The 26525-nt window shown below is 38.6% G+C and overlaps 1 protein-coding gene across 4 annotated transcripts in view; it reads right to left on the bottom strand.

Annotated features, from left to right (window-relative positions):
* USP22 (ubiquitin specific peptidase 22) overlaps nucleotides 1–26525 on the bottom strand; it is an 86389-nt gene that overhangs the window by 46495 nt on the left and 13369 nt on the right. For 3 of the 4 annotated variants that reach the window (XM_071761147.1, XM_071761149.1, XM_071761150.1), the window contains exons 2-4: nucleotides 11699–11831; nucleotides 2911–3024; nucleotides 2283–2327 (exon numbers count right to left, since the gene is read on the bottom strand). In XM_071761147.1, coding sequence (XP_071617248.1) covers nucleotides 2283–2327; nucleotides 2911–3024; nucleotides 11699–11831 — 292 coding nt within the window. The remainder of the gene's footprint in view (nucleotides 1–2282; nucleotides 2328–2910; nucleotides 3025–11698; nucleotides 11832–26525) is intronic. The other variant, XM_071761148.1, reaches the window with a different exon arrangement.

Here is a 26525-nt window from a genome sequence, read left to right as displayed (position 1 = left end):
CAAACATGCCAAGAACTCCAGTATAAACTAACTTAAAGATCTGCAACACATGCACAGGTTACCATTTACAATTAAAGGAAAGCAGTGTTATTGGAGTGAACACTCATAATTCTAAAAATGATGCTACAAAACAGCCAGAGATTCAAGTCAGCATGAGAAATCTCCATCCAAGAATTAATTTTATTCTCTCAAATACACAAATCATAATTTCTTTTTTTAAATAATTTATCAGGGACATATGGATGAGTGATGGAAAAGGCAATGACAGCTCTAGTTTACAGAAGTCACAGCTTTGCAAGAAATCATTAATGTAGCTTCTTTACTTCACTGCATTTTAGCAGGCCCCCACTTCCTCCCTCCCCAAAATGCAAACATTAATTATAAATGAAGGGCTCCATGTATTCTCACCTCTCTTATTTTTAAAGAATAATATTCAATACCAGAGGAAAGAAAAAAATGGTAGAGTTGCAACTTGTTCAGAGTTATACCATATAACCCTGAACTACAGCTGGACATGGGAACTCAGCACACTAAAGAGTTAATATTACAAGAGTATGAAATGAATCTCATGACATTTGGGGTTTTTCTTAAAGTTTTTTTTTCTCCAGGCATCATGTTGTTATGTGAGCATCTACTCAAGTATGTGCTAATACCCTTCAAGCACTGGGGACAGAAGTTTGAAGATACACAACTGACACTTCAGGTTTTAAGCCCATCTCAGTATTTGCAGAATGGATTCACTCAAGTTTTAAGGTTTTTTTGCCACCCCTTTTTTACTTCATCTTTCAGATAACGTAAGCCACTCTGGGAAGGAAGAGATAGATTGAAACAATGGAGAAAGAAGGAAAAAAACCACATGTAATTTTTCATTATTTCTCCTGTGTATCTCCCTTTCTCATTCCTTGTATAAATATGCAGGGAAACATATGGGGTGACACAGTGCAAAGCCATAAAATAAAAAAGCTCCTATGCCCTGTCTTTTAAGCTGTCAATATTGTGCACTCAAGTAATTTAAAGTTATTGTTGTCTATTCCTACATTTTGTATCTTTATTGGTCATTAAAAGAGTTGGCCTCAGGGAACAGATGATGCAATGTGAATATTCATATATATTCATATAACATATATATATAAATATGCCATTCATTAGTCAGTTAACCAGGACAGAGAAGGTTTTCTGCCTGGCAGCTCCTCTCCGTGATTCTTCACTGCACAACTTTGTGGTTCAAGACAACAAGATGAACAATTTTATTCCTGTAATTACCCTAGAATGTAAACTACAGCAGCCTGACATCCACTGCAGGACAAAGTGGCAGCATCTCAGCTCAGAAAACCCAAATATATCACTTGCTAATGACAACACAATTAAAAAATGGCTCTTTCAATTTACATATTCCAAAGTAAGAAACTGGGGAAGGTTTCCTCTTCTGTTGCATCAAGAAGCTGTTGCAGTTGTTTAGTTTGCTACCCAAAGCACCACAAAGTTTAGAAGGTTTTGAAGAAGTTTTCAAAAGAGGTGCATAGGCTGAACAAAAGGTTTGAAAAGATTTTTCCATTTTGCCTTAGTTTGAAAATCAATGCTTTGTGCTAGAGCATTTTAAACTGCATTTGCCTGTTCTAGGACCCAGTCACAATCTCACTGCCCTCCTTTCCTCCAGCTCCCTCCAAACAGGGAATAAGCAGAAAGTGGAATGGGATCTGTAGTAGGAACTAAGTAAAAGCAGCTGTACTTTTGCTATGGATCAGAAAAACTCTTGTTAATACGATGTTAGCTGCTCTTTTTAAAATTGGAAATGAGGTTAAGAATGGTTTGAAGTCATATCAGCCCTGACTAAGGCTGTCACATTGAAACAGGATGCCATGGACTCAGTCAGAGACATTACTAGGCAGAAGTCATCTGTCCTCAAATGCAGACTTCCCCACTTTAAGAAAACATACCCCCTAGAGGCCACTGGAAATGGAAGATGAGAAGCTTTTGGAACTGATGCTTAAAAACTACTCCGTTTAAAAGCAACAATACTTCCTTTCCTTTCCAAAAAAAAAAAAAAAAAAAAAAAAAAAAAAAAAAGAGAAAAGGTTTCTTTTGGAGTAGCTCTATCAAGGAAAGGGCAAATGAAATCAAGTCTGCTGTAATTATTCAATCATTGGAACATAGCCAAACAGGAGGAGAACAATTTGCACGATCAAACTGGTATTCTTAACTGGGATTCATGGCTAAAATGGGAGGATCATCAGCAAAGGGACGCTTGTTAGTGAAGTGCGTCGCCAGCCCACGCCTCTTACCTGTCATTGTACACTGGTAGTGAGAAACCACTGTTGGGGTGAAGGCTAAAAAAGAAAAAATTAGGGAAAGCAAACTGAATAAAACAAATGTGTGTACATATATTTGTGTGTAAATATTTCTACATAGATACTGTGCGTGTACGGTGAAAGCACAGGTGTGTAAGCAAGCTGGCTTGTTCTAGTAAAAAAATAAAAAAAAAAAAAAAAAAAAAATCACAAAGGTGGCACTTCATGTGAGGGGAACAGATTTATTGCCTGTATCACCTAAATTAGCCTAAAGGAGCAGACTGTTACATTTTCTACCTAGTACAGACCTAACTCTAGTATCATGCACATTTTGCAGGATACCCGTGAGCTACTTTTATATTTTTTGCAATTAAAAATTAAGTTGTTGGGTTTGTTTTACAGTTAGGTGTGGTGCAGACATTAAACTAACAGTCTTAACTCCTGGAAAGTAACAGCTAGACATCTCTCTCTCCCAAGGCCTGCACTTTTATCTCTTAAGAGCTCTTTCTTCCCCTCACTGTTTTTTTTTGTTTGTTTTTTTTTTTTTTTTTTGCAATTGACAAATGGGAGGGACAGGTATGATTAAAAACAGAAACAAGAAATTCAGGCAGGGAAACCAAACCTTGTAATTTCCAAGCTTTTCGTTGTTCTTCTTTGGCAATTTGTTCCATGTCTTTGTCGTATATGTAATCTTGACACATAAAGCAGTATATACCCCCATACAAAAGGTCTATGGCTGCAAAACAGAAGGGAAGTTGGGGAGGAGGAAAAAAAGATGTGAGTTTATAAACCAGAAGACATTTTAAAGCAGGCATCCAAGTCAGGCTCTCTTTCTTCTCAGCAGTCCACAAAGTGAAATCTGCACCTGAGAATCTGGAGGGGAAAAAAAAAAAAAAAAAAGACAAAGAACAGGGAAATTTTTCCAGTTACAGGGTGAGTTATTCAATTGCTTCTGGCACAGCAAGAAAATTGTGCAAGACAAAGTCTAAGCTGTCTTCGAGTTGTTTGTAATTCACAATATACCTTCAAAAGACATAAGTAACCAAAAGGCATAATTAGAGTGACTTAAATACAAGCAGAACAAGTGCTGTTAGATTTGATATGCAAGTTTGAATTGTCTAAGACTTCAGTATTTCTATTCAAAGCCATTAAAATAATTTAGCAAAGCACCTAGTAGATAATAATAGAAATAATACCATCACCTAATAATAATTAGAAAGCACCTAATTCCAATGGAGGCTCAAACAGAAGACAACACTGAAAGCTGAAGGATACTTGTTCAGGGGAATGACTTTCCAAAGTAGTTTATTCTACAGGTTACATGTCTCACAATTTTTCATTTGACATCCCCTTTTAAAATGGACATATAAACACTGACCAGTGGTAAAAATATTTTTCTCACACAACCCTTAACAAAAGAAACCCAAGAAATTAAATAAATCAGCTAACTGGGAAATGACATTTGCTTCAACATACAGCAAGGGAGAAGTAAGTCCAAACTTATCAGCAAGTTGCTGATTCTCAGTCTGTAGATATGGGGAAAAGCCACAATTAAAATAAAAATAAAATAGCAAAAAAAAAAGGATTAAAAAAATTGGTGGGCACTAGAAAAACCTAGCCACCTACTAAAATGCACTCTGCATCTAGCAGAGAGCTGAGGAACACACATTTTCACAGGAGACTGAAACTTATTTCCTAATTTTTTGTATTTCCAGCTAAACAGCATTATTAAAATAATCTCCCTACAGTGGAAATTTGTTTTAAGCAAAGAAAAGCATTACCACATTAGGTGGCCTGTAAGAAACAGCCCTGAATGGCTCTGGAGTCATAAATATGCCAAACAGCACAGCAGGAATTCTGCTGCTGGTCTGATCATAAAGACTTTGAGCTCCCTCATTAGTGGGACAGTGCTCCTGGTAAGGCTTCTTGGTGAGGTTGGTAAGATCAGTAAAGTTTCTTTTGAACCACATCTCAGCCATCCTTTAAAGCCTCAACCCCTCTCATAACCTGCTTCCCTTCTCCTTTCCTGCTTCCCTTCTCCTTTAGTCCTGCGTAGCCTATTTTGCCTCCAGTTTCAAAATGACTTTTTCCATGATTATGTCAAACTATTTGTTACTTCTATTATTTAATAAAGAGGACTATTACTTTAAACAAGTTTGCATAATATCTATTGCCTGTCATCTTGCTTCATTATTTACTCTTTTGTTTTGTCCATCTAGACCTCAACCAATTTGCAGAAGAGGGTAAGGTCTGCTTGCAGTTTTCACCCTGGTGTTCCCAGAGGTTGTAATAAACTCCTTTACCAGAAAATAAAAAAAAAAAAAAAAAAAAAAAAAATCACAAAAGGGGATAAAAATCTTAGCTGCAGTAGAGATCAGCAACAACACTATACCACGTTGGACGAAAGGAAAAAAAAACCCAACAATTATGCTATGGAGTAGGAGAGTTGTAGAATATTTACTCCATATATATTACACCACCAGTTGTAAACAGTTTCAACAAAGAATTTTTGAAAATTCAAGGTATTGTTTAAGACACAAAATCAAATATTGTTCTCCATATTTTTTTTTAAAGAAATCAAATATTGTTCTCCATATATATTTTTTTTAAAGAACCCACAAACAGTTTCCCTCCCCTCCAAATACTAGAACAGGGCTGGCAAAATAATAAATACAGGCAGAAAATTAAATCAAAAGGACTCACTAAATTCCATCTACCATAGGGATGGGAATCTACCATCTAAAAAGAACATGTTGTGCTCAGAGGACTCCTTACTTTTCCCAACTTTCTGGATTTACACGTCAGTGATGAAGCACAGATGTCAAGATCAAGACCAACAAGAGACCACCTTACACAAACCACTTGTGCAGAGCAGGAGGAGTTTCTGCTGTAAAGAATCAGAAAGTTTAACAGAAATACTGGTGGAGTGAAAGCTGTAGTTGTCCAGTGCCTGATTAAGCACCCTTGAGAAAATGTCCCCTCTCCAGTGCACTTAGTGAACAATACAGTTGTATATATGCCAACACTTTTTATGTCATTAAAAAGACTGCAATAGGTTTTGGACAAATTACCTCAAGCACCAGTGAGAAGGCAGCCACAGAGACCTGATTACAGCACAAAGGAAGGGCAGGAGTTTCTCATGAAAGCCAAAACACAGCTGCTCAGTTTCAGGAGCCTTAAGGAGCCCACTAATGACATTTTTAAGTTCTTTCTAACTAGTATGACTAGAATTTTTCCCTTGAAACACACTAACTCTTATTATTCTTGTTGTCTGGACACGAAGAAGAATTTATTTCTTTTTTTTTTTAGGGTAAAATGCAAAATATCCCCTCCTAAGCCACCCTGATGAGCTGCCATGCCCAGGGAGCTGTGGTCTGCAGGGTCTGGGGGACACAGGGCTGAAGGTCCCCAAGGAGGAACCACCAAAGGGACCATCTCCTTGAGAGAATTCTTCCAAAGCAAGCAACTCATTAGCAGTAACTGGAGTTACTGGACAAAGCCCAGACAAAACTTTCTCCCTCAAATGACTGGGAAACTAATTTCACCTCATTAATAGCAACATGCCAAGACTTTTCCTTTTTTCTTTTGAACTGCTGCAGTTTCACTCAAGACACATGATCAGGAAACTCAGTAGAAAACTCTCTTAATAGGGAAGTTTAAGAATGTGAGCATAAATATAATATTCGTTAGTATTTGGGATAACAAAATTAACAGAAGAAGCCTCAAATTCATAAAAGGTTTGGGAACTACTAACCAAAAAATGACACCTAGATGCTTCAGATAAAGCCACAACCAACTCTGTCATTATGGCCCACATTCCTCATGACAAACATCCCTTTAGAAGGCTCCTCCAGAATGGCTGCTGCTCCTCCTACCTTCCAGGTGTTTTCCTGACACTACTATGACAAATCTTAGGAGGGGACTGGGGAGTGAAATCACTATTTTAAATCATTCTTATCTTAATACATTTGAAGAATTGATCATTACCTTAATACATGTAAAAATCAATAACATTTGAAAAATAAAACATACTTTCATTAGGAAGGTCTCCTTTTTTCATTCCATAGGGAAGAATGAGAAGAAATTTAAAAGACTCAATGTCATTTTCTTAAATTTGATCAGCCTAGCTTCCAGCAATTCAAAATACCCACTCTTGTGGATCACATAAAAATTAAACTTAGCAATGGAAGGGCATCTTGGAATGTAACATTTTTCTTTGCTTTATGCTGACAAGAAGATACCATTATTTTTGAGTCAGATCTCATAACCTTTCATATATAGAATTCTAAACAGCTGCAATACAGGAGAGAGAAAGTCCAAAGATCTCATTTCTCATTTAAAAATAAAGCTACCAGCCTGGAGAAACAATGAGGCATCACAGAAGATGTCGTGGCTATGAAAGCAACTTTATTGGTTCAAGTGACAATAAGTTTCAAAAGACAACAGCTCAGGGGGGGAAGTTTAAATTCAGGCAGCAAAAGGTCTTCAAACTCTCTACTGGGGAGCCAAGTGAAGTGTTTTGTTTTAGCTCCAGTGCTGTACTCTGCCAAACATCTCCACTGATATCCTTGTGAAATGTTGAGAGCTGAGATGATGGGGACATAACAACAAGATGTAAAAAATAACAACAAGATGTAAAAAAAAAAAAAATCAGAAGTGAGCTGCCTCCTGAGTGTGGATGTGCTGGGGCACACATCTCACCCAGATAAACTGGTAATTCCCTTTTTTGAAAAACCCAGGTGAACAGATCTGACTTTGCTCAGTTGAAAAGGAGAGACTTCACCATACTTGTGAACCATGTTTTGGTATCTTCTCCCTTAAACTACTGGTTGTACTCCAGGTACAACAAAAGTTGTACACAGAAACATACAACGCAGAATTCAGGTCAGTTTTCACCTGTACTGAAATTAATTTCTGTGAGTCAGTCTTGGTGTGTGATCAACCCCAAATCAGCACACATTCATATTCTGTGCAAGTCACCTATGTTTTGTTCAGCTTTAACAGAAAAGTTTAAATTGATAATTCAGCCAATTTTCTAAATCAACATCCTAACCTAATTCATACTCCCTAATTTCTCACATTAAGTATTAATCATTAAACCAGGTTCAGATAATAGTCAGATTTTCAAAACTCCAGCCACCTCCCCACCTGTTCTTCTACCTGATATATTGGTATAAAACCAGTATCTGACTGCATTCTTCCTGCTTTACTGGCACCTGGAAACTCCATCACAGATCAGAATTCCTGAACTGGCAAGATTATAAGGTTTAATGATGTGACTAAGAAAAATGTACTAATCTCAGTAAGAAAAAAATAACAATAAATCTACTAAAATATACTAGCAGACCCCGAGGCACTGATCAATTCACGTATTTAAGCTTTTTATCCTTTCATTCTCTATCAAGGCAATCACAACCATATTATCTCTACTAGTAACAAAACAAGCACACTTAGTTTTTACTTGTTTATATATAAATAAAACTAAAAGGCTACTCGTGCTAAGTGGTAATCCAAACTACCCAGAACCCTAAACTTCCTTTTGTAGCAAAAAATGCTGTCAGATACTTTTAATACACATTAAAAATTTTGGCCACAGTTAAGCATTATCCTTCACTCCCACATTCCATATTTAAGAGCAACCGTATTTTCTTCTCTTAAAACATGAAATAAAACCATTCTAGTCTTTAAGTAATCCTTTTTCTTCTTTTAAACCAGCACCCAGATGATAAATGTTTTTGTGAGCTGTCCTCTGCAGTCTCCAAGGTGTTTACTGGCCCCATCCAGACCCAGGATTTGCATGTTTGAAGGGACTGATTTGCTCACAATCCCAATGTGACAAGGACCCAGTACCATGCCCAAGCTATTCAAATAAAACAAGGAGCTAGAGATGTACAGATGAAGGAAAAATGTGGATCTAGATACCAAAATGTTCTTAACTGTTAATTTAGATGAATCAATCTGTCAAAATATTTTGTGTTTATTATGAGCAGAATATTCACATCAGCTCCTTGACCTCATTCAGAAATACAAATATCACACACACAGATATTATTTATTCTGTGTGCAAGCAGCCAATACACTACAGGACTCTGTACCATGCTCCTACTGCAGCTGCCCTGCACTTCCCATTATCAAAGATGTTTTCCATTTTTCAGTCTTCTCCCTGCCCTTCTCTGACCCTACAAACCTCAACAGTTCCCTTGTTTGTAGCAAATCTCTGAAAAGTAGAAAGGATTAAATCCTCCTGGCTAAAGCACCTTCTTCTTGATCTCAGAAAATATTATTCAGGTTTAAAGGAGAGAAACTGTTAAACACCCCATACTTACTCTTGCAAAAGGCAAAACCAATCTGCTTGTCTAGCACTGCAATTCAGTGTATGGGAAGTGCTTTAATTGCTGCTTCCAACACAGAGGATAATGAAAGTCTTAGCTGTTTACAAAAGAATTCAGCTCTACTGCCATCACAGTGAATTAACACTACAGTCAATACCTTCCAACACAAATGAAAATAACTTTTACTGTCATTTCTTTATGTAACTGTTCTCTTTCTACATATTAAATTTCAGACAGGTATGTATTAGCAGCAGTAACCAGATTTTTTCCATTGACTGGCTTTAAGTATAGAAAACAGCTTTTTGCCTTGTTTCCTCTGAATCAGATGAAAAAAATTCAGTTATTTGTTTTCTAGGGGAAGTAGAAGCTTTTTGAATTCTAACAAAAAATTCTCTACTTAATTTATGAGCATTATCCTTAGGCTCACCCATCCAGATCCTCTCACCACAAATGTATTTATTGGACTGAACCTCACATCTCCATATACTTAGAAAAACAGTTCCTCAACAAACAGCTTCTGACCTAATAAATAATGAATGCACTCTAACAGGACTAATTCTGAAAGCCACTGTTTGCCAGTCTCCTTAGAAAGTGAGGGCTATTTCAGTCTTATTTAGCCTTTCAACCACTGAACCTCAGCCCTACTCTGACACCTACCTCTATTCTTGAAGTCCAAAATAGCACTTCCAGCAGACCAAGACTTCAACCAAAAACTGCCTTATGTGCTGTTCAGAGATGCTATTTATGTGTTAAGACTGCATCTCTAATATACAGAAGCATAGCATAAAAAACTCCCAAGCAAGTTTACATAAACACTGCCAAAATCAGGTTGTTTTTTTTTCCCCTCTCCAAAAGTTGTAATCATTATGCAACAAACTGAAAATTTTCCCTCAGACAGAATTATTAAAACCTCATTTGGTATCTGTTCAGGGATTTCAGTCCCTTTTATCAGGAAACTGGTAGCAGAATCACTACTATGCTTTCAAGATGAACAGCACTGAAAGAGAAAGGCCAGCCTGGATTGTACCAAGTCTTCAAGGTCCTGGAAAGGTCACCCTTATCTACCTCTTTCTAAAGGGTTTTCACAGCTGTTTTAGAAGATTTAACATTGCATTAATGATTCCCAAAGCAATTGCAGCATCAGCTGACCATAGTGATCAACTAACAGAGACTGTGCAATGTAGAGAGTTAAAAAAAGCACCTCAAGTAGCTGGATCTTCCTTCACCTACCTGTCACTTACATCCACAGCTCAAGGAATATATTAAAATAAGTAGAATATTACTAACATATACTGAGCAGGCAAGCAGATGCAAGAGCACAGGTATCACTGTAAGGTCAGAGTGTGAGTGCCTCATTTATAATGCTCAGGGAAGCAGAGATAACAAGGGATGTATTTTTAAGAACACTCTGGACTACAATCCTGAAGGCTCTTAAAACACACAGCACTTTTACTGCACACACATCACTTCCAGTGCTCAGGCAGCTGCTACAGCTGAAATCTATGATATTTCTTAGAACTGTGATTAAGTGTGCAGTTTCTGTTAGTCTCCATGGAGACTGATGTTGGCTCAGCAAAAAGTCACCAAGTGTTTTAAAATAATTCCTGTTCGTTTTGAAATTTCAAAGTACTTAACTCAGTTTTGCCCATCAGATGTTATTTCCCCAACAAAAACTGCAGCAGTAAAAGCACCCAAACGTGCTAACAAAACTACAAAAATATTTTTACAGATCATTTCACATGCAGCTGGAAATGAAACACCAAACATACAATACAAAAAAAAAAAAAAAAAGAAAAAGAGAGAGAGAGACAAATCTCCAAAACTAGAAATCAAGCAGTCAGTTATCAGTCTTCCCATTACATGTATTTTTGCAATGTGTACATTATTTTTAGCTGCAAAAATCCTCTTTGGGATGATACCATACTGTGTTCTGTACTTTGGCTTTATAATTAAGTCTTACCCTTTTTATCTCAAGGCTATTCCTTTTGGGAAGTACCTTATCTGACACGTTCTTCACTGTCTAGTACCATGAAAATAACTACACAGCCTTTAAGCAAGAATGTATCTTCAAAGAACCTCTTCTGGTCCAGTTTTGTTTTTCCTTTAAGGAAAGAGAAGATATTCCACACTACAGCACAAAACAGCAAAATCTCTCTTGCACAAAAATTTACTTCCAGCATTTAGGCTTCCTAAATATTTAGCTAAACAGCAGCTCACAACATGTGCAATTATGTTTCTCTTTTAAAAGGGTCCCCATAAATAATGTAAGCTTAGTAGTAAAATTATCACAGTGTTTACACGGTATCCACAGAAAAACAGGCAAATACTGTCTGTGGCCTCAATTTAGCACTCTATTTTTTTAAACCTTAAGCCTGGCCACTAAATTCTATTGGCACAAAAGGGTATTTTTATACATACACACACTTTACCAGAAATCCTAAGCTAGAGTTTACATAAGGTAATTTATACTTCTGCTTTGGTAAAAATAGTTTCAGCTAATGAACTGACTTCAAAAGCCCTTTGAGATTACACTCCTGTAAAAAGCAATAAAACACTGTCATATAGGGATGTTTTCATTTTTAAAATTTTCAAAGAACTGCTGAGCTTGGCAGGAACCTCTGGAGGTCACCTTGCCCAGGCCTCCTGCTCGAGGAGGGCCATCTAGACCAGGTTGCCCAGGACCATGTCCAGAAAGCATCTGAACATCTCCAAGGATGGATACTCCACAACCTCTTGGCCAAACTCTTTCTGTCCTTGCTCACTGTAAAAATGTGTTTCCTGATGATGAGACAGAACCTCCCATGTTTCTTTTTGTGCTCACTACCTCTTGTACAATCACTGGACACCACTGAAAAAACCCTGGCTCTACCTTTTTCAACCAAAACATCTATGACAGTGCAAGCTTAAGCACCAAGTTGAAAATAATGCCACTGAACTAACCCAAACCCAAATGGCACTGATTTCCCTGTCTAATGAGGTGGCTACAAGAAATATCACCTCACTGGCTTGGAATTGACAGGGATGCAATAATACAGTGAGTCAAAAAGCACCAGTGAGGCCATCAGGAGGACAACTTACCTAAATTGTGTCGCTTTGTCTTTGCGTGCTCGTGAATATGTTTCTTGGTAAAACAGCCAAAGAAGACACAGTAGAGGCAAGAGTGGAGTCTGTTCAGGTGGGCACCACACATATGACAAATGCACGACTTTGCCTGAAATAGAGAAGAAGACAACAGAACATGAGCAACAGAAATGTCCAGCTGAATGGGCACAGATCTAAACTGCTTTCCCTTTTACTCACTGCCTGCAACTCGGTGTTGCAGAGCAGCAGGGGAAACGGGAGTTCTGCCCTCACGTGACACAAACACCAATTAAAACATAATAATGGAGAAAACTCTTCCATTCACCCAATCCATTTCCAAGTCTTGATGGAGAACAGATGTCATCTGAGAGGAGACAGCAGTAAATCCATTTATAACTCTCAGCCAGGAGTTTACTGAACGTTTCAAGCCAGGGTAGGCAGGCAGGGCTGCCAGGATACACAATCCTACCACTCCCTCACTCCACCTGGGCATTTCTTTGCCAACACCAACCAGATACCAAGAGAACAACCTACACAGCCACCACAGTCATGTGCTCAAGCTGGGAGACAGCTCTGTTTGAAATTAACCTGATGTTCCTTCTCGAAGTAACCCATCCTGGTTCCTCCACCCAGCTCCTTGTCAGCCACCCAGACATTTGGTGCACCCATGGGTGCTACAGGTAGTGCAGCCTGGGCTGAACATCACACCATGGCATGGGCTGATGGATCAGGGGAGAGAGGGCTCTCTGTATCTGTTGTTGCTCAGTTCTTCAGAATGGTCCCCAACTCACAGCCCCTACCTTGAAGCAATGTGCTCTGCCTCTCAACAGCCCCTTCTCCTAAGCTGGTTCAGCTTCATCAGGTGAAGCCAGAATAAAATTCCTCTTTTGTCATGTCAGTCAGTTTGGGGGGCTCCGGGGGATGGAGTAGACTTGGGCTGATTTCAGAGCTCAGGGAAAGCAAAGAGCTCATAGGGTGGTAAAAAGAGGTCAGGAAGCAGAGGAGGTTTGGGTGGTTGGACCACAGCAAGACCTCAGCTGTTTCACAGCACTGAGCTCCTTGATCCACTCAAAAGCTGCAGCATAACTTAAACATCAAAATGTTTGTGGGTTTAAGGCACCTCGTTTCTCTGCTGGGAGGTTTTGTCACTCACTCATTGGATTTCTCTCTACCAACCAACAAAATAGAAATGTAACATCAACTCCATGCCAGCCAAAGTGCTCTGAAAGTCATTTCTGAATCAAGTTTGGAAAAGCAAGGTGCTGACTGTTCACCAGGATGGGGAGGTGTGCAAGCAAAGCTTCTGGGATTCATGGGAAACTAAGACACATTTCAGCCTAAAGTGATTGTTTGCATTCCTGTAACAAGACTTTGACAAGCAGTCCTGGAGAGGGAAAAAAAACCAACAGGCTATGAGAAGATTAAGTGGACATTTTATACTCTTAATCACATCTGAAGCACTTTTTCAGCTAATGCCACATAAAATTTTCTCTTAGCATTAAACTCAGGTACTTGAACAAATCTTTTGAAAAATTACTCTGTCTAGTAAGAGACTTAAAAGAATTTGAGGGGTGTTTGCTCAATGAGACCAAAACCAACTGAAGTTCAATACCATTTGATTCAAAGCTACAGAGAGTAGAAATTCCTCACAATAATTCACATCTCATCTCAGACAACAGCAACTGCATTCAGATGGATGTTCAAGAGTAACTGAAGCCTTGGAACAGCTCAGAGTTACAGAGATCATGTACAGGGGTAATGACACATTTTACAGACTACTCTGAATACACCATTCCTTCATTTGTCAATATAGAAGCACTTTTCTTTACTTCATATTAAAAAAATAAGAATCATAATTACTAAAAGGTTAAGCCATGATCTAACCCAGGCAGTGCATTTCATCAAAAATAACCCCCAAAGTTCTTCAGTAATATTTGCCCAGTCTGCCACAACTTAAAGTTAGTGCTGAATAAATAATACACAATCCTGTTCTCCAGTCTGGGAATTTCCTTTCAGAATACTTATGGCTGTTAAAAAAAAATAAAATCAACCAACAAAGAAGCCTGCAATATGCTGCACTATGTCAGTAATTTCCAAGCTTCTACAAATTAAGACTTAAATCCTGAACCTCACATGTCATGCATTCAAAGTTCTCCCAAGTTCTGTCAGATGAAACCAGAATAGGTTGAATCAAACTCCACTCACCTACAGACAAAATATTTTAAAGTAGGCCTAAAAAATTCACCATCACCAGCATCATTTCCATCTTTAGAAAAACCCTGCAGAAAAGCTGCTGCCTGATGGCTGCTCTTTGGCTGCAAAAGCTGAACAGGATCAGCCTATCTGTTAAGATTGCTGCTATGACAACAACTCTAACAAGTAGCTATTTTACTTAGCCAGCTAAAAATAAATCTTTTAGCATTAAATGTATTGTAAACAGATGATATAACAAGCATGTAAGCCATTATCATATTCAAAGAGTTTTTATTTCAATGAAAACCAAGAGACATGGATGGATGTAAAAACAAAAACCCCAAAACACCACCACCAAAACAAGTGGTAAATCAAAAGAGAAGTTCAAACACTTTAAAGGAAGCTGTTTATCCATGTCCTCCTCTATGTTCAGTATAGCTCAAGATATTTCTTCTAAACCTGTAGAAACCAAGGTTAAAAGACAAGATAGTGATGAAAGAAATCAGTACCAAAAAAAAACCCCATGGAGGCTTTTCATAACTAGATTAGCTGTCTTCTCATGTCTGTACTTTTTAACAATTTGCTAAGTTAAAAGAAAGCTGCCACCCTCCCACCCCACCCCAAATAATCAAATTACTTTGTTTCATAATACTCCCACCCTTGCTCCCAGCTCTTGAGGCTACAGTCTGGGACAAACCAGAATATTGCAAATGAGTTATCAAAATCAGTTGGATCCCTGAAGTCACAAGCTTGCTTTAACACAAAATTCAACTTTTTTTAAAGGCAACCCAGGTCTTGCTTATAGTTCAGATACTTTAGGGAAGTCAAACAGCATTTCAGCTGCACAATCAACCTGTCACTTCTGCTTTTCTCTGGTATGTTCTCCTAGGAAAAAGAACACCACTTCCTTATCCTAAGACAAATTTTTTTGCCTGTATCCTCTCCCACTATTAACCTGCTTTCTCTATCATTTTATTCTGTTCCCTTCTTGCTTTTCTCCTTTACTGCCCTCACCCTTAAGCAGTCCACTCTCCATCTTTAATCCTATCCTTCCTCCCCGCCTTATGACCCCAGACAATTTTCCTTCAGTCCATCCTGAACCTCTGTCCACCCCTTTAACATTGCTTTGAGATTCCATCAAACTGCACACAGAAACCAGAAGAGGCCCTGAACATTCTTTTTAGATTATAAACAGTTATTTAAATGATGGAAAATTGGAAAGAATGGTCCTGCACAATGTAAATGTGCACAGACAGTAAGTGACATTTCTGAGAAACCTGCAGGATCAAGCAGCATTTTATATCCTCATTCCCTCTCCAGTGTTTTCCCCTCCACTCATCTCCTTTATTGCTACTCAAACTTTCTTTGTACATTTTTTCAAGGAGGTTTAAACAGCCTTGCAAACAAGGATGTAAAAACTAGTGCTTGACACACAAAAGGGAACTGGTTGCATGTTGACCTGAGGTCCAGCTGATGAGTCCCATTTTCTGAAGACTGCCTGGTTCTTGATACTGTTGATTGCCACGATACAAAGGGAGTCAAAAAGAAAGCAGCAGGCATCAGGAGGTCAAATGAACTGGACTGCTGACACTTCACATCTCTTCCCAAATTGTCAGAACAGCTTATTATTAGTTTACCCATCCTACCACCAAAACAGCAGTGGAGAAAATGAATGTATCCAGCTGGCAGTGTTCTGCCCTAGTTGTGTCTGACATTTCCCATTCCTGCTCTCCTTTCCTGGGCCAGCTCAGGCTCCCCTAAAGCAAGGCACTCACACTGACCATTTAGCATCCACTGTTCCAAAAACCTACAAACCTGTTTCAACTTCATGTAATATTGGCTCCTCAAATCAATGAATGGCAGTTTTGAGTGGCAATTCACTAACCCTGCAAAGCAAACTGTGCAGAAAAAATAAGAGGTACAACAGACTTGAGCTATTGCTAACAATCCTTCTGTATTTCCAGCTACTTCAGAACTTGCTTTAGAAACTTCATTTTTATTTATACAAAAGTGGAAAACACCTTTTTAAAGAAGTTTTCCATTAGGGTACTCAAGGAGCCTTGCCTCTTCTGCTCACACTAAATATATCAAAGTACTTTCAGAACAGAGCTGCTGTCAGTTGTGAGCTTATAAGCCCAAGACCTCCTACCTTTCAGTCTGCAAACCATATTCACCACAAAGGTTCCCAAGAAAAGATGAACTAGGTAACACTGACAAGACAGTGGGAGGCTTCTGGGGGTTAAAAGATCACGAGGAAGCTGTCACCACACTGTACATGTTCACAAGTAAACCAAAGAAACAGGTTCCTTAGGTACTCTTCAAAAAAATACACTAGAAATGGATCCCTGCACGTGTTTGATCACATCCAAATCCTAAGCCTTAGGAAAGCAAAAGTTTCCCAATACAAATCTACTTTTATTTCCCCACCTTTTAAATTAAGTTTTTTTGTAAAACAGACACAACATTTAGACACATCAGAAACAAGAAGAGAAAACATTTAATTTTCTTATGTGCAATCACCAGTGTTTAGTGTCTCTGAAGGGGTACATTTCACTTTCCAGCCCTAAGCCAACTCTAATTCTTCAGAAAGAACTTTAATTTCAGCCCACACAGATTAAGGTGTTTGTTGTGCAGCTCTAAATAGGCTTACCTACAGAATACAGGTTTATGTGAGGAATTCTCCCTCCACACAACTTTGCCACCATAATCTGCCTTGCCTCCAAGCATCTGTGTTCCAGAAACATAACTTCAGCTCAGACAAACTGTTCCTTCCAAAGCAGAATTTAAGTGGACTTGAAAGACTGGGAACTCAAAGCACATGGAGACACTGAGGAGTCCCACTCGTGGCTGCTGAATTCTGAGGTAGGACTCCTGGGACAAACCTATTTCAAAAGTTAACCTTGGTACAGCCACCAACAGGATGCTTCCCTGAGCCTATTTTTGAAAGAAAAAAGGACAGATAATGCTGCAAGGCCACACAACCAACCACTGCTGCTTTCTTTGCTGAAGATGGACACCCTATGGCTATTCTACAAGCTGAGTTTCTTCTGCCATGTGAGAGGAGAAAGCCAATATTAAATCACAGCTGACAAGATTTATTACTCTTGAGTACTCTTTGCACCTTAAGAGTAACAAATTTAGGTCAAATCTGCCTTACAACATTTCTTGTGCTTCTTCAGCTCCATCTACTCCAAGACTGACTGCACTGCTCTCCCAAGGCAGGGATGCCACAGAACCATCAGCTGTTAGCACAGTGGCTGGGATATAAATTTAAATATGGAAATCTTCAAAGCCATGTTCCTTGGTTTCAAGAAACAAAGAGGGAACTGATTCCCCAGCTCTCTGTTGGGTGCCATATAAATCACTCCTCCACAGGCTGGTAGGGTGATTCAGAGTGGCTCTGAGTCAGCACACAATTCTGACACATCATCTTTAAAGAAAAAAAAAAAACTAAACAAAAACGACCTAAATATTGTTCACTCACTTCCTGCAACCAAGTCTTAACTACTAGAGCATCCAATTAGAAATATATTCCTTTAAAAATAAGATTTACATCACCAATACTGTAAAATACAAGCAAAACTCTGCACTAGTTACAGAATTCTGTGCTTTGGCAAGTGTTCAGAATATCACCTTAAAATAAAACAACAAACAAACCCGAGTGCAGGCAACTTCTTAAACTAGGTTATTCTAAATTTTTGCTTAGATAGCAGTAAAAAAAAAGTTAATTATTTCAGCTCAGTTCAAGAGCAAACATGAAATCTCAGGCACTTGCCCTGCACCAGTGTATTCACTGGTTCCCATACTACAGAGAGAAGATGCCCACCCAGATTTCTGGGCTGTGAACTTGACTTTGGCCTCTGACCAGCTAAGCACAAGTTTGAGGACAAGGATGTCACAAATTAAAGATGAAATAACCAAACTGTTAAATAACACCATAGTTCTCAAAAGGAGTATAAATAAAAATATCTGACCATCTGAGCAGCTTGCTGTCCTTCCACAGACTGAATTCACCCGAGGCTATTTCCAACAAATCCTGCTTCTGCTAGAAGTTAAACAACTGTGAAAGAGGGAAAATGAAAGTACTGAACAAGCTACAGAAGATGCTAGGAAGCAACTTGAAGAAACTTTTTTTTCCCCTGCAAACTGGTAACACTTTTTCAGTACACTTTATTCAAGATGCTGCCAGGGCACAAACCACCTGTCTTTCAATAAAGCAAAGTAACATTCACATGAAACTCAAGCTTTCAAAAAGGCATCTTTGGTTCAAGGGCTCTTCTCAAGAGAGCAGAGAGTCCATCTAAAATGAGAACTTGGATCCAATTTACAAGTGTATTTGGGGGTGAAACAGTGACCTGACTACAGTAATCATTTAACCTCTACATAGAGTGATTTTTTTTTTTCCAGCTCTCCTTACTCTAGTGATACATTATTCCATGAGCTGGGCTTTAAATCTTTTTAATTGAAAATAAATTAAAACCCAAAGCTTTTCCAAATTTTTGTTTCACTGCAAAATCCTAAACAGATCCAAGGCTGACATGAAACTTGGCAGGAGAATAATAAAGTTGCACAATTTAAAAGACAGACAACATAAGCTGGAGAAGAAAATAGGAGGATGCTCTAAAGATGCAATTTTGGTTTTGCCATATATAGTCACACTGGTAAAAACTTGTATTTCAACATAAACAAAGCAATTCTCCTGCATTCAAATGACTATGCTGAAATTGCTTACTTGCTTCTCCTCTGGTAGGTGCTCATCCCCACTACTAGCATTTCCAAATCTAAATGATTTCTCAAGTACTCCATAAAAGATGCATTTTAGGGCCTATTGTGTTTTTAAGCAATTTAAATAATGGATCTTGTTCAAATTAAGCCCAATGTCCTCCTATAGTAAGATTCTTTTAAAAGCAGAAAGCTTTTCCACCTTGTGAAAACACAAAAAGCTGCTTCAGGTTCAAAACCCTGGCTTTTTCCCTGAGTGTATATATATATATAAAAATATATAATCTGTGGATATGTTCTGTGTGTTGATTTTTATCTATTTCCTGCAATGCACCACTGCAGCAGTGAATTTCACATGAGAACAAGGGGCTTGCCAATACTGCAGCAGTGTATTCTAAGATCTGGTACCAAATCTATTACTTTCCCTCCCCATTCCCCCCCAGTCAGCAAATCCTGGAAATGTTTTAAAACGTCCTATTAGGTAATGTATTGATCCAACCTGTCAGCACGTGGCCCAGGAAGGAATTCAAGGAGCAAGCCAAGCAGCCCTCTCTGCCTGATGCTGTGCAGAGTCTTGTTAAACCCTGCCCATGCTGCAGAGCTTGTACTTTGCCCTGCATAAAACAAAGATTTCAGGTTCTTCACATGAAACCAGGTGTAAACTGGGACAGCAGGCCACATCATTTTGATGGAAATACTCCAGACACCATCCTTCCAGGAAAAAAAGGAAGAAGTAACTTCAGGATACAGAGGATCAAAACCCTAACCAGTCCTATGGCCTCATTTATTTCAGATATTGCAGCTATCTTGTCTTTAACTACTCTAAGATGTCCATAAAAAGATGTGAACTTAATTAGTCCACATCAAAGTCAAAGCAATTCTGTAGGAAAGATGGATGGGATGATGCTACAGCACAGACTCTCTGGGGCATGACTTATTTATGAGACCAGTGCTCTCAGCAAAAAAGGAGACTGGTAAAAAATGAGCTGCAAGAGAGTAACAGAGTACATCTAATAGCAATTTTTATTTTAATAATAGTAATAATAAACCAGTGAAGCAATGCCACACTAAATGGGGTAAATCCACTCTTGAACCTAACCCAAAAGCATCTGTCTGGTAGAAAACATTCTGCTTTTAGAAGATTCCTGAGTTACACACCATCCTGTCAAGGCTTTAGAATTTTTTACATGACATTTTAAAATTTATTGCAGTAAAGTCAACTAATAGTACAGAAATTAACCTCACTGCTTACAGCTATTCTGGAAACTGTGGGTTTCACTGATGATACATACAACAAAAAAATAAGGCATTCAAGCCAAACTCACTTCTTGCTAGAAGAATAAAACTTTCTCTTTGTCTACCAGGAGCTGAAGACAAATTCTAGTCCCCTCACAATGCCTACAAGAAAAACCATAACAAAACAATGCAATAAAATTTCTTTTTGGTTTTACAAGAGCTCTACAGAATACTTGCTGATGCTCCTTCCAAAGACCAATTTGGACAGGCTTAATGCCATGAGAGTCACAGGAGCTGTGAAGCACTTTCTGAATTTCCATCACTGCTGTCAGGACTGCTAAAGACACAACTCTTACTATTTTTTTAATGAAGTTTTATTTATAATGCTGAAACCTTCCCCTGAGAAGTGTCAGATGACAGCCTCACAGGAACAGTTCTCATTTCTTTCCTTTGGTTTAGCTTGTTGACTACAGCTAAAGAGATTTCCTTCTCATACTCTGTTGTTTGGGGTTTTTTTCCCCAACAATATCCAACCACTCAACAATATTTCATTGTGGATTCTGGTTGGTTTTGTTTTGTTTTTTTTAATGTATCAAACAACAGCATTAAGTAAAAAAATCCACATATCCTCTTATCACAGATGCCTGTAAGCCAGTAACAGATTACATTTCTTGTATTAGTGCCATTGCTTTGTTCAGAGGACCTAAAAAGACAAATTTCTGAATTGAGATCTTTAAATTGTGTAGAGAAATTCATGCTGATGTTGTTAGTAGTCTATTCTGTACATTACTAAAAGGAATGCTATCAGGAAAAAAATACTTGATGCTTTTTATTCAGCCACATGCAAAAGTTTGCCCCTTTTTAAGAGTGTAATTACACATGAAGTTATTTGTATCTTTTTGAGGTGTCATCAGCAGCAGTTTTGACTTCAGGAAATTTGCTTTGATTCGGATCAGTCAGAGTTTAATAAACACGAGGCAAACCTGCAAGTGAATGGAGTTGACATCCAGGCCCTCAATCTGTCTGTTGACATTTGTGTAAAGAAAAAAGGGTCCAGAGCCTCACTGCAATGCAAGTCTTGAAAGAGCAACACAGAGAATTATCAAATAGATTCAAATCTTCAACTTAACCCAGCTCTGCCTGCTTGCCTGCAATGACTGAGAAGCAAGAGAGCATTTGTGGGCAGGTCAAATGCCACCAGCCCAGCAAAGGGAGAAGCTTCTACTTGTTACAGCTTTAAACTACACTAATTCACAAAAAGAAAGAAGTCTTTCCTACTTGTAAGAGTAAATATCCAAACAGGGGTAAAGAGAGGTATTTTTGTTATTATTGTTGGTGTGAGTTGAACTTCAAAAAAGCTGCTGCATCTTATTAAAAAAAATAACAAGAACAAAACAAACCAACAAACTGCTCTGGTACCTAACAGCAGAGTGGGAAATGGGCAGCTGTGCAGATTTGATTGAAACTACATGAAAAATGTCCATATTCAGCAAGAAAGCCAAGGAGGAAGCATCTTTATCTCTCTTGTTCATGCTCACAATTGCCCTGAATGTGGCAACTGCAAACCAGGGCTGAGCAGGGAGAGCCTGGAGGAAAGAAAAAGGAAAGGGAGCAAAAGGGGCTGGGGAGGTGAGGGGAACTGTGCCAGAACCCAAACTCTTGGGTCAGCCCCAAGTCAGCAGAGGAGCCCTGAGGATGCTGCAGAGCCAGGATCCTGGCTGAGCTCTGTGCCTCCCAAGCCTGAAGCCCAGACTACAGTAACAAATCTTTTACAGGTATCACCCCAGTAAGTCTCTGCCTACAGATAAGGCTGTAGCATCAATCAGTCTCAAGAGCTGTGAGCAATCACAGGATGCAAAGAATTCCTTTTCCAACTGGCCAGTGTTTTCCTAGGGAGACAACATCTTCCATCACTAAGGACTCCAAAACCTGAGACACAGCAACAAAAACAACAGAAAAACAACAAAAAAAGCAAAACATTTTTCAAGTTCTGGAAATACATGAGCAAGCTTGCAGCAGCAGTTCCAGTGTTGCAGACTTGTAAATACTCATTCATGACAATTTTGAAATAATTGCTATTTCACCCCTCATCTTCAAACATTTATTCTGCTCATTCATAATTTAGAGCAAACTTGAAAGATGCGTGGCTGAATTTCAGGAAATACCTGGAACTTTCATCAGCTTCTGAGGTAGCTGCAAGACTGCAGCAACCCTGAAAATTAACCCCTTAGGAGACTCAACCAAGTGCTACATGTTGACTGCATGCACCATCTCCTGGAGCAAAATACAGGAAGATTTGACAAGAACATTTTGTGCTGACCACCAAGACCCTGCTCTCTTCGTTCAATTTCTCTATTTAAGTGCTATACCCTTAACTCTCAAAAACCACTCCCTTGGATCACTTCAGTTTAGCACCATTTCCATGCCACCAAGTATTATTTCCCAATCTTCCTTTTTAGCAGGGCTTGATTACACGATGCTGCACACTGAAAACAAAAATTAGTAGATTATAGTGTTTGGTTTCATTTATGGACATTGTGCTTGGCTTGTCCTTTAATGCAAAAAGTGTTAGTTTAAATTAAAGCATGGGTATAAAAATTAGTTAAGACAAAACAAACACAGACTGCAGCAGCCAGCTGGGCTCAATGGCTAGGAAAGCTTATTAGGCAAAGCACATGCTTTTAGCTAGAACACACCTCTGCATTCCAAAAGGAAATCCCAGCAGGACAGCAAGCTTTGGCAACACTGGGATAAGAAAAGCAAGCAGAAAAATACCCAAGCTGTTAATTACAGTGAAGGTTTATTTGGTAAGATCAACAACAGATCTTTCTTCCTATTTTCCCTGCTGTTTAAAAAAAAAAAAATAAAATAAAAAGAAAATAAAAACAAAATTTTAAAAAGGCACCTCCACTTTTGCCATTTTGCTAGCCATGTTTTATAGAGAAGCCTGTCCCCAGAAAAACTTCACCTACCCTCTACTGCTCCCAAGGAAGCTGTGGAAGGGCTGCAGAAGAAAGGTTGAAAATATAATTAAGTGCAGATAACATTACTTTCAGGACCTAAAACATCCCCTGCTTCCTTGATACCAAGCATGAAAGCACACCCAGAGCTGGAAGCATTACACAATCTGTCTGTGTAAACATCAGTTTCGTTCTGAATTAATTAAATTTCATAAAATTCTAATAGCCCTGTTAAAATATGAAAGATGGAAAGGAAGAAATCACAGCCAAAGCACTACCCAATCCTGGCAAGATTAAAACCAATCCACCCTCAAGCTACCAAATGCAGCAACTGCTGAGTCTCCCTTTAAGTACCTTCAGAAAAGAGTGAAAAGTAAAAAAAAACAACCAAACAAAAACCAACAAACAAGACCCAACAAAACCATAAGTCTCATGGGAAAACCATGTAACAACACAACACTTTTATGGGTCAAAGATTTATCTTACAAAGCAACTGGGGAGTTCTGAACCATTTCTGGTAACCAGCTCCAACCAAATGTTAGTGAATTCTTGCAAGGAACACAGCTTTTACTTAAATCATTGAAAAGCTAAGGCTAACTTTTAAAAAAAAATCCCAAAACTATTCCAGTTCTTGAAACTATTTGGAGTTCTACAGAGCAGGAACCATCAAGACAAAAAGCTTTCAACACAATGCCAGATTTTTATTCCACAATGTATTTTTTTGACAATACTTCAGAACATTTAATATGCAGGTTGAACAAAATGCTCTTAATTTCAATTAAAATACTGGAGTTCAAGCTACAAGACAGCAAACAACAATGTTTAAAGGTGCGGGAGAACATCTTAAAAATACATCCAAAATAAAAAATGCTGATATACTTCACCGAAAGGCAAAAACCTGGTTTTAAAAAGCAACACAAATGGATTCACCTTCAGTGGTTTTAACTACTGCTACAGGTCAGATCAGTGAAACCACTGAAATAAAATACTCTCACCTTTCAGATGCTCTGATAGTCATTATGTTTGTGCCCTGTAAGCAAGAAGTAGTAACACGCTACAGAACATGTAACATTTTCCACTTTTTTTCTGGTGAAGAGATGAAGATTTCTATTAAAAATTTAATTTTGCCTAGTGCCAGAGAGCTAGAAGAACAGCACTTTGATGTAGAAGACAACCTGCCTGTCAAAGTTAATGACTTACTCCAGTTATTCTTTGATTAATCACACAGAAATTAAGCACGCAGAGAAAAGGTTTTCTAAGAGAGGGGACATTTTTCTGAAAGTTTGCAGGCAGGTTCAAGTGTTTTTCATCAGTACTGAGAATCCGTGTCCAGGCATTTCTTTCTCAGTAATGAATTAATTCTTGGAATTAAAAGTGCCAAAAGATTTAATCAGAGTAAGATTTCCTGACAGCCTGCTTCTGAAAATCAAATGGAAACAGAGGTAACTGATGAGGGAGGGGGGGAATAGTACAAACCCACATGCATTTAAACCAAGATCTGCATGAAATTCCCCAGTTCACCAATCCCAGATAAAACTCACCACCTAAGAAAAATAAAGATATATCAAATATATTCATATTCCATATGACCCTGGGGACTTGGGACAAGTGCTTTTGCACAGCAAACACATCACTATGGTTTTGCTAGAGAGCAGGGAAATGATGACACTAAAAAAGAGACAAAAGAAAAGAATTCACACAGTGGACAGGTTGGGAATGTTATGGAGAAAGGGGAAAAAAAGAACTCCAGTTAATGCCACAGCCTCTTAGGTCTCATTACTGCAAGCAGTTCCTTTATTACTGGGGAGAAGAAACATGGAGTATATCTAAATCCAGCTGTGTGCAGTGTTCAACTACTACATTTCAAACACACAAGCATTTAGTGCAGCTAAAAGATGACTTCACAATTCCTGAAAAGACTGATCTTCAGGTTTACATAAAATGCACAGCTTGTCCTCCAACCTTTAAACTATTTCATGAAAACAAAGACACTAATACAAAAATACTAAAACAAAGACACTCCCCAAATAATACCCATGATAACAAGTACACAGGAATAGTTATTTGTAAATATCCCCTCATATTCTTTAAGCCAGCTCAGGTTTTATGTTGCAAGAAAAAATACATATGATTTTCTTCTCCCTAGCTTGCAAAATACATGCAGTGTTTTGTGGACAAATTCATGATCTACACACTTCACAGTGGGATTAAAAAAAGAATTTGAGAGCACTGCCTGATGCCTCCTTCAGAGCATCTCAAGTTGCTTAAAGGCAATTCCTGCCAAGTAAAGAGGTGATTTACTCAGGTCTATAAGAAGTCCCTCCTATTTCTGGTTTTCAAGATAGTTTCCTATAATGCAGCAAGGCAAATAATTAAGGCACAAAGAATGTAAAGTAAGGAAGGCTGCTTGACTCATGGGATTTGGGTGCTGCTAGAGCAAGCTTCCCTACATCACATTTTTCCTGGGATCTTGACCTATGGGAGCACATTCACAGCACTAACTTCTGTGACAAGTCCTCTTAAAAATATTAGAGAGGACAAAGTTACTGGTGACACAATGGCTGCACTGGACATTGGGAGATTTATGCTGGAAACACACTGGAAAAAGCATATTAGCAAGTTAATGGCTGAGTAAACTATCAGTAAATCTCACTTCCCTGGGAATCAAACACCAACATGCACAAAATGGAGCTTTTTCAGAAGACAGGCATTAAATAAAAATTTGCATTTCTCTACAGCATGTATGAGGGCAAATGACAAGTTCCAGGAGCAGGAGATGTATCCTTGGGCATTTGGAGATCACCACAAAATAAAAATTCCAAGTGAGGTAAAATTAGAACCACCCAGCCTAGCTAAAGGAGTTGTAACTAAAACAAACAGCATCCTGCAGGCCAGTGCCTAGACATGCTGGCCAGTAGCAAATGAGAGTTCCAAAAGTTTCTCTTTCTTTCCAAAGATCCTACATATGGAAGCAGAAATCAGTTCTTCAGAATCCCATCACTGCAGCCATTAGCAGATGTTCTTAAATAAAAGTTCACTTAACCATTGCAAAGAACATAAGGAGAGCAGTAAGGGGGACACTGTTTAATTAGTGGCTTTTTTTTTTTTTTTTTAATTCCCCTCACACTGCCACAGCTTTCCTTTAGAACCAGAACACCAAGCAGAACTTCCCTTAAAAAAAAAACCCAAAAAAAAACCAAACAGGAAAACTTAAGCCATGCTCAGTAGTTCATCTGCCTCTTTCCTAGGGCTCCACAGGAATGTGTTTCACTATATAATAGTTTTCCTCTCTCCAGCCAGAACAGTCAGAAAAAGGGGGGGAGGGGAGGTTGATTGCACTCCTTCTCCAGCATCTGGCTATGCAATAAGACTCTTGAAATGATTTTCTCTAGTGTAGCATATAGCCAACAAATCTGGCAAGAAGCAACTTTAAGCATGTGTTGCTGTGACAGCAATGAATTATCACCCCAGTCTGCAGCAAGATTAACACTTACAACCTTGGCATGAAGAGCAGTCTGTGCAGACAGTGTGTCAGGAGTAGTGCTCCTCCATCAGACTGCAAAGGGTGGGCCCACTTGAAAAAAAATTAAGAGCACAGAAATGCAGACATTTGCCTGAACTGTAAACAAACAGATAATTTCTAGGGGGGGGGGGAAAGGCAGGGTACAGCCAAAGAAGTAAAAGCAGCACGGAAAATTTGAAGTATGGAAGGA

Source organism: Heliangelus exortis, chromosome 17, assembly GCF_036169615.1.
Source record: "Heliangelus exortis chromosome 17, bHelExo1.hap1, whole genome shotgun sequence".
Classification (NCBI taxonomy): Eukaryota; Metazoa; Chordata; class Aves; order Apodiformes; family Trochilidae; genus Heliangelus; species Heliangelus exortis.
The sequence above is the reverse complement of the archived record's forward strand: the minus strand, read 5'-3'. Positions and strand labels throughout refer to the sequence as shown.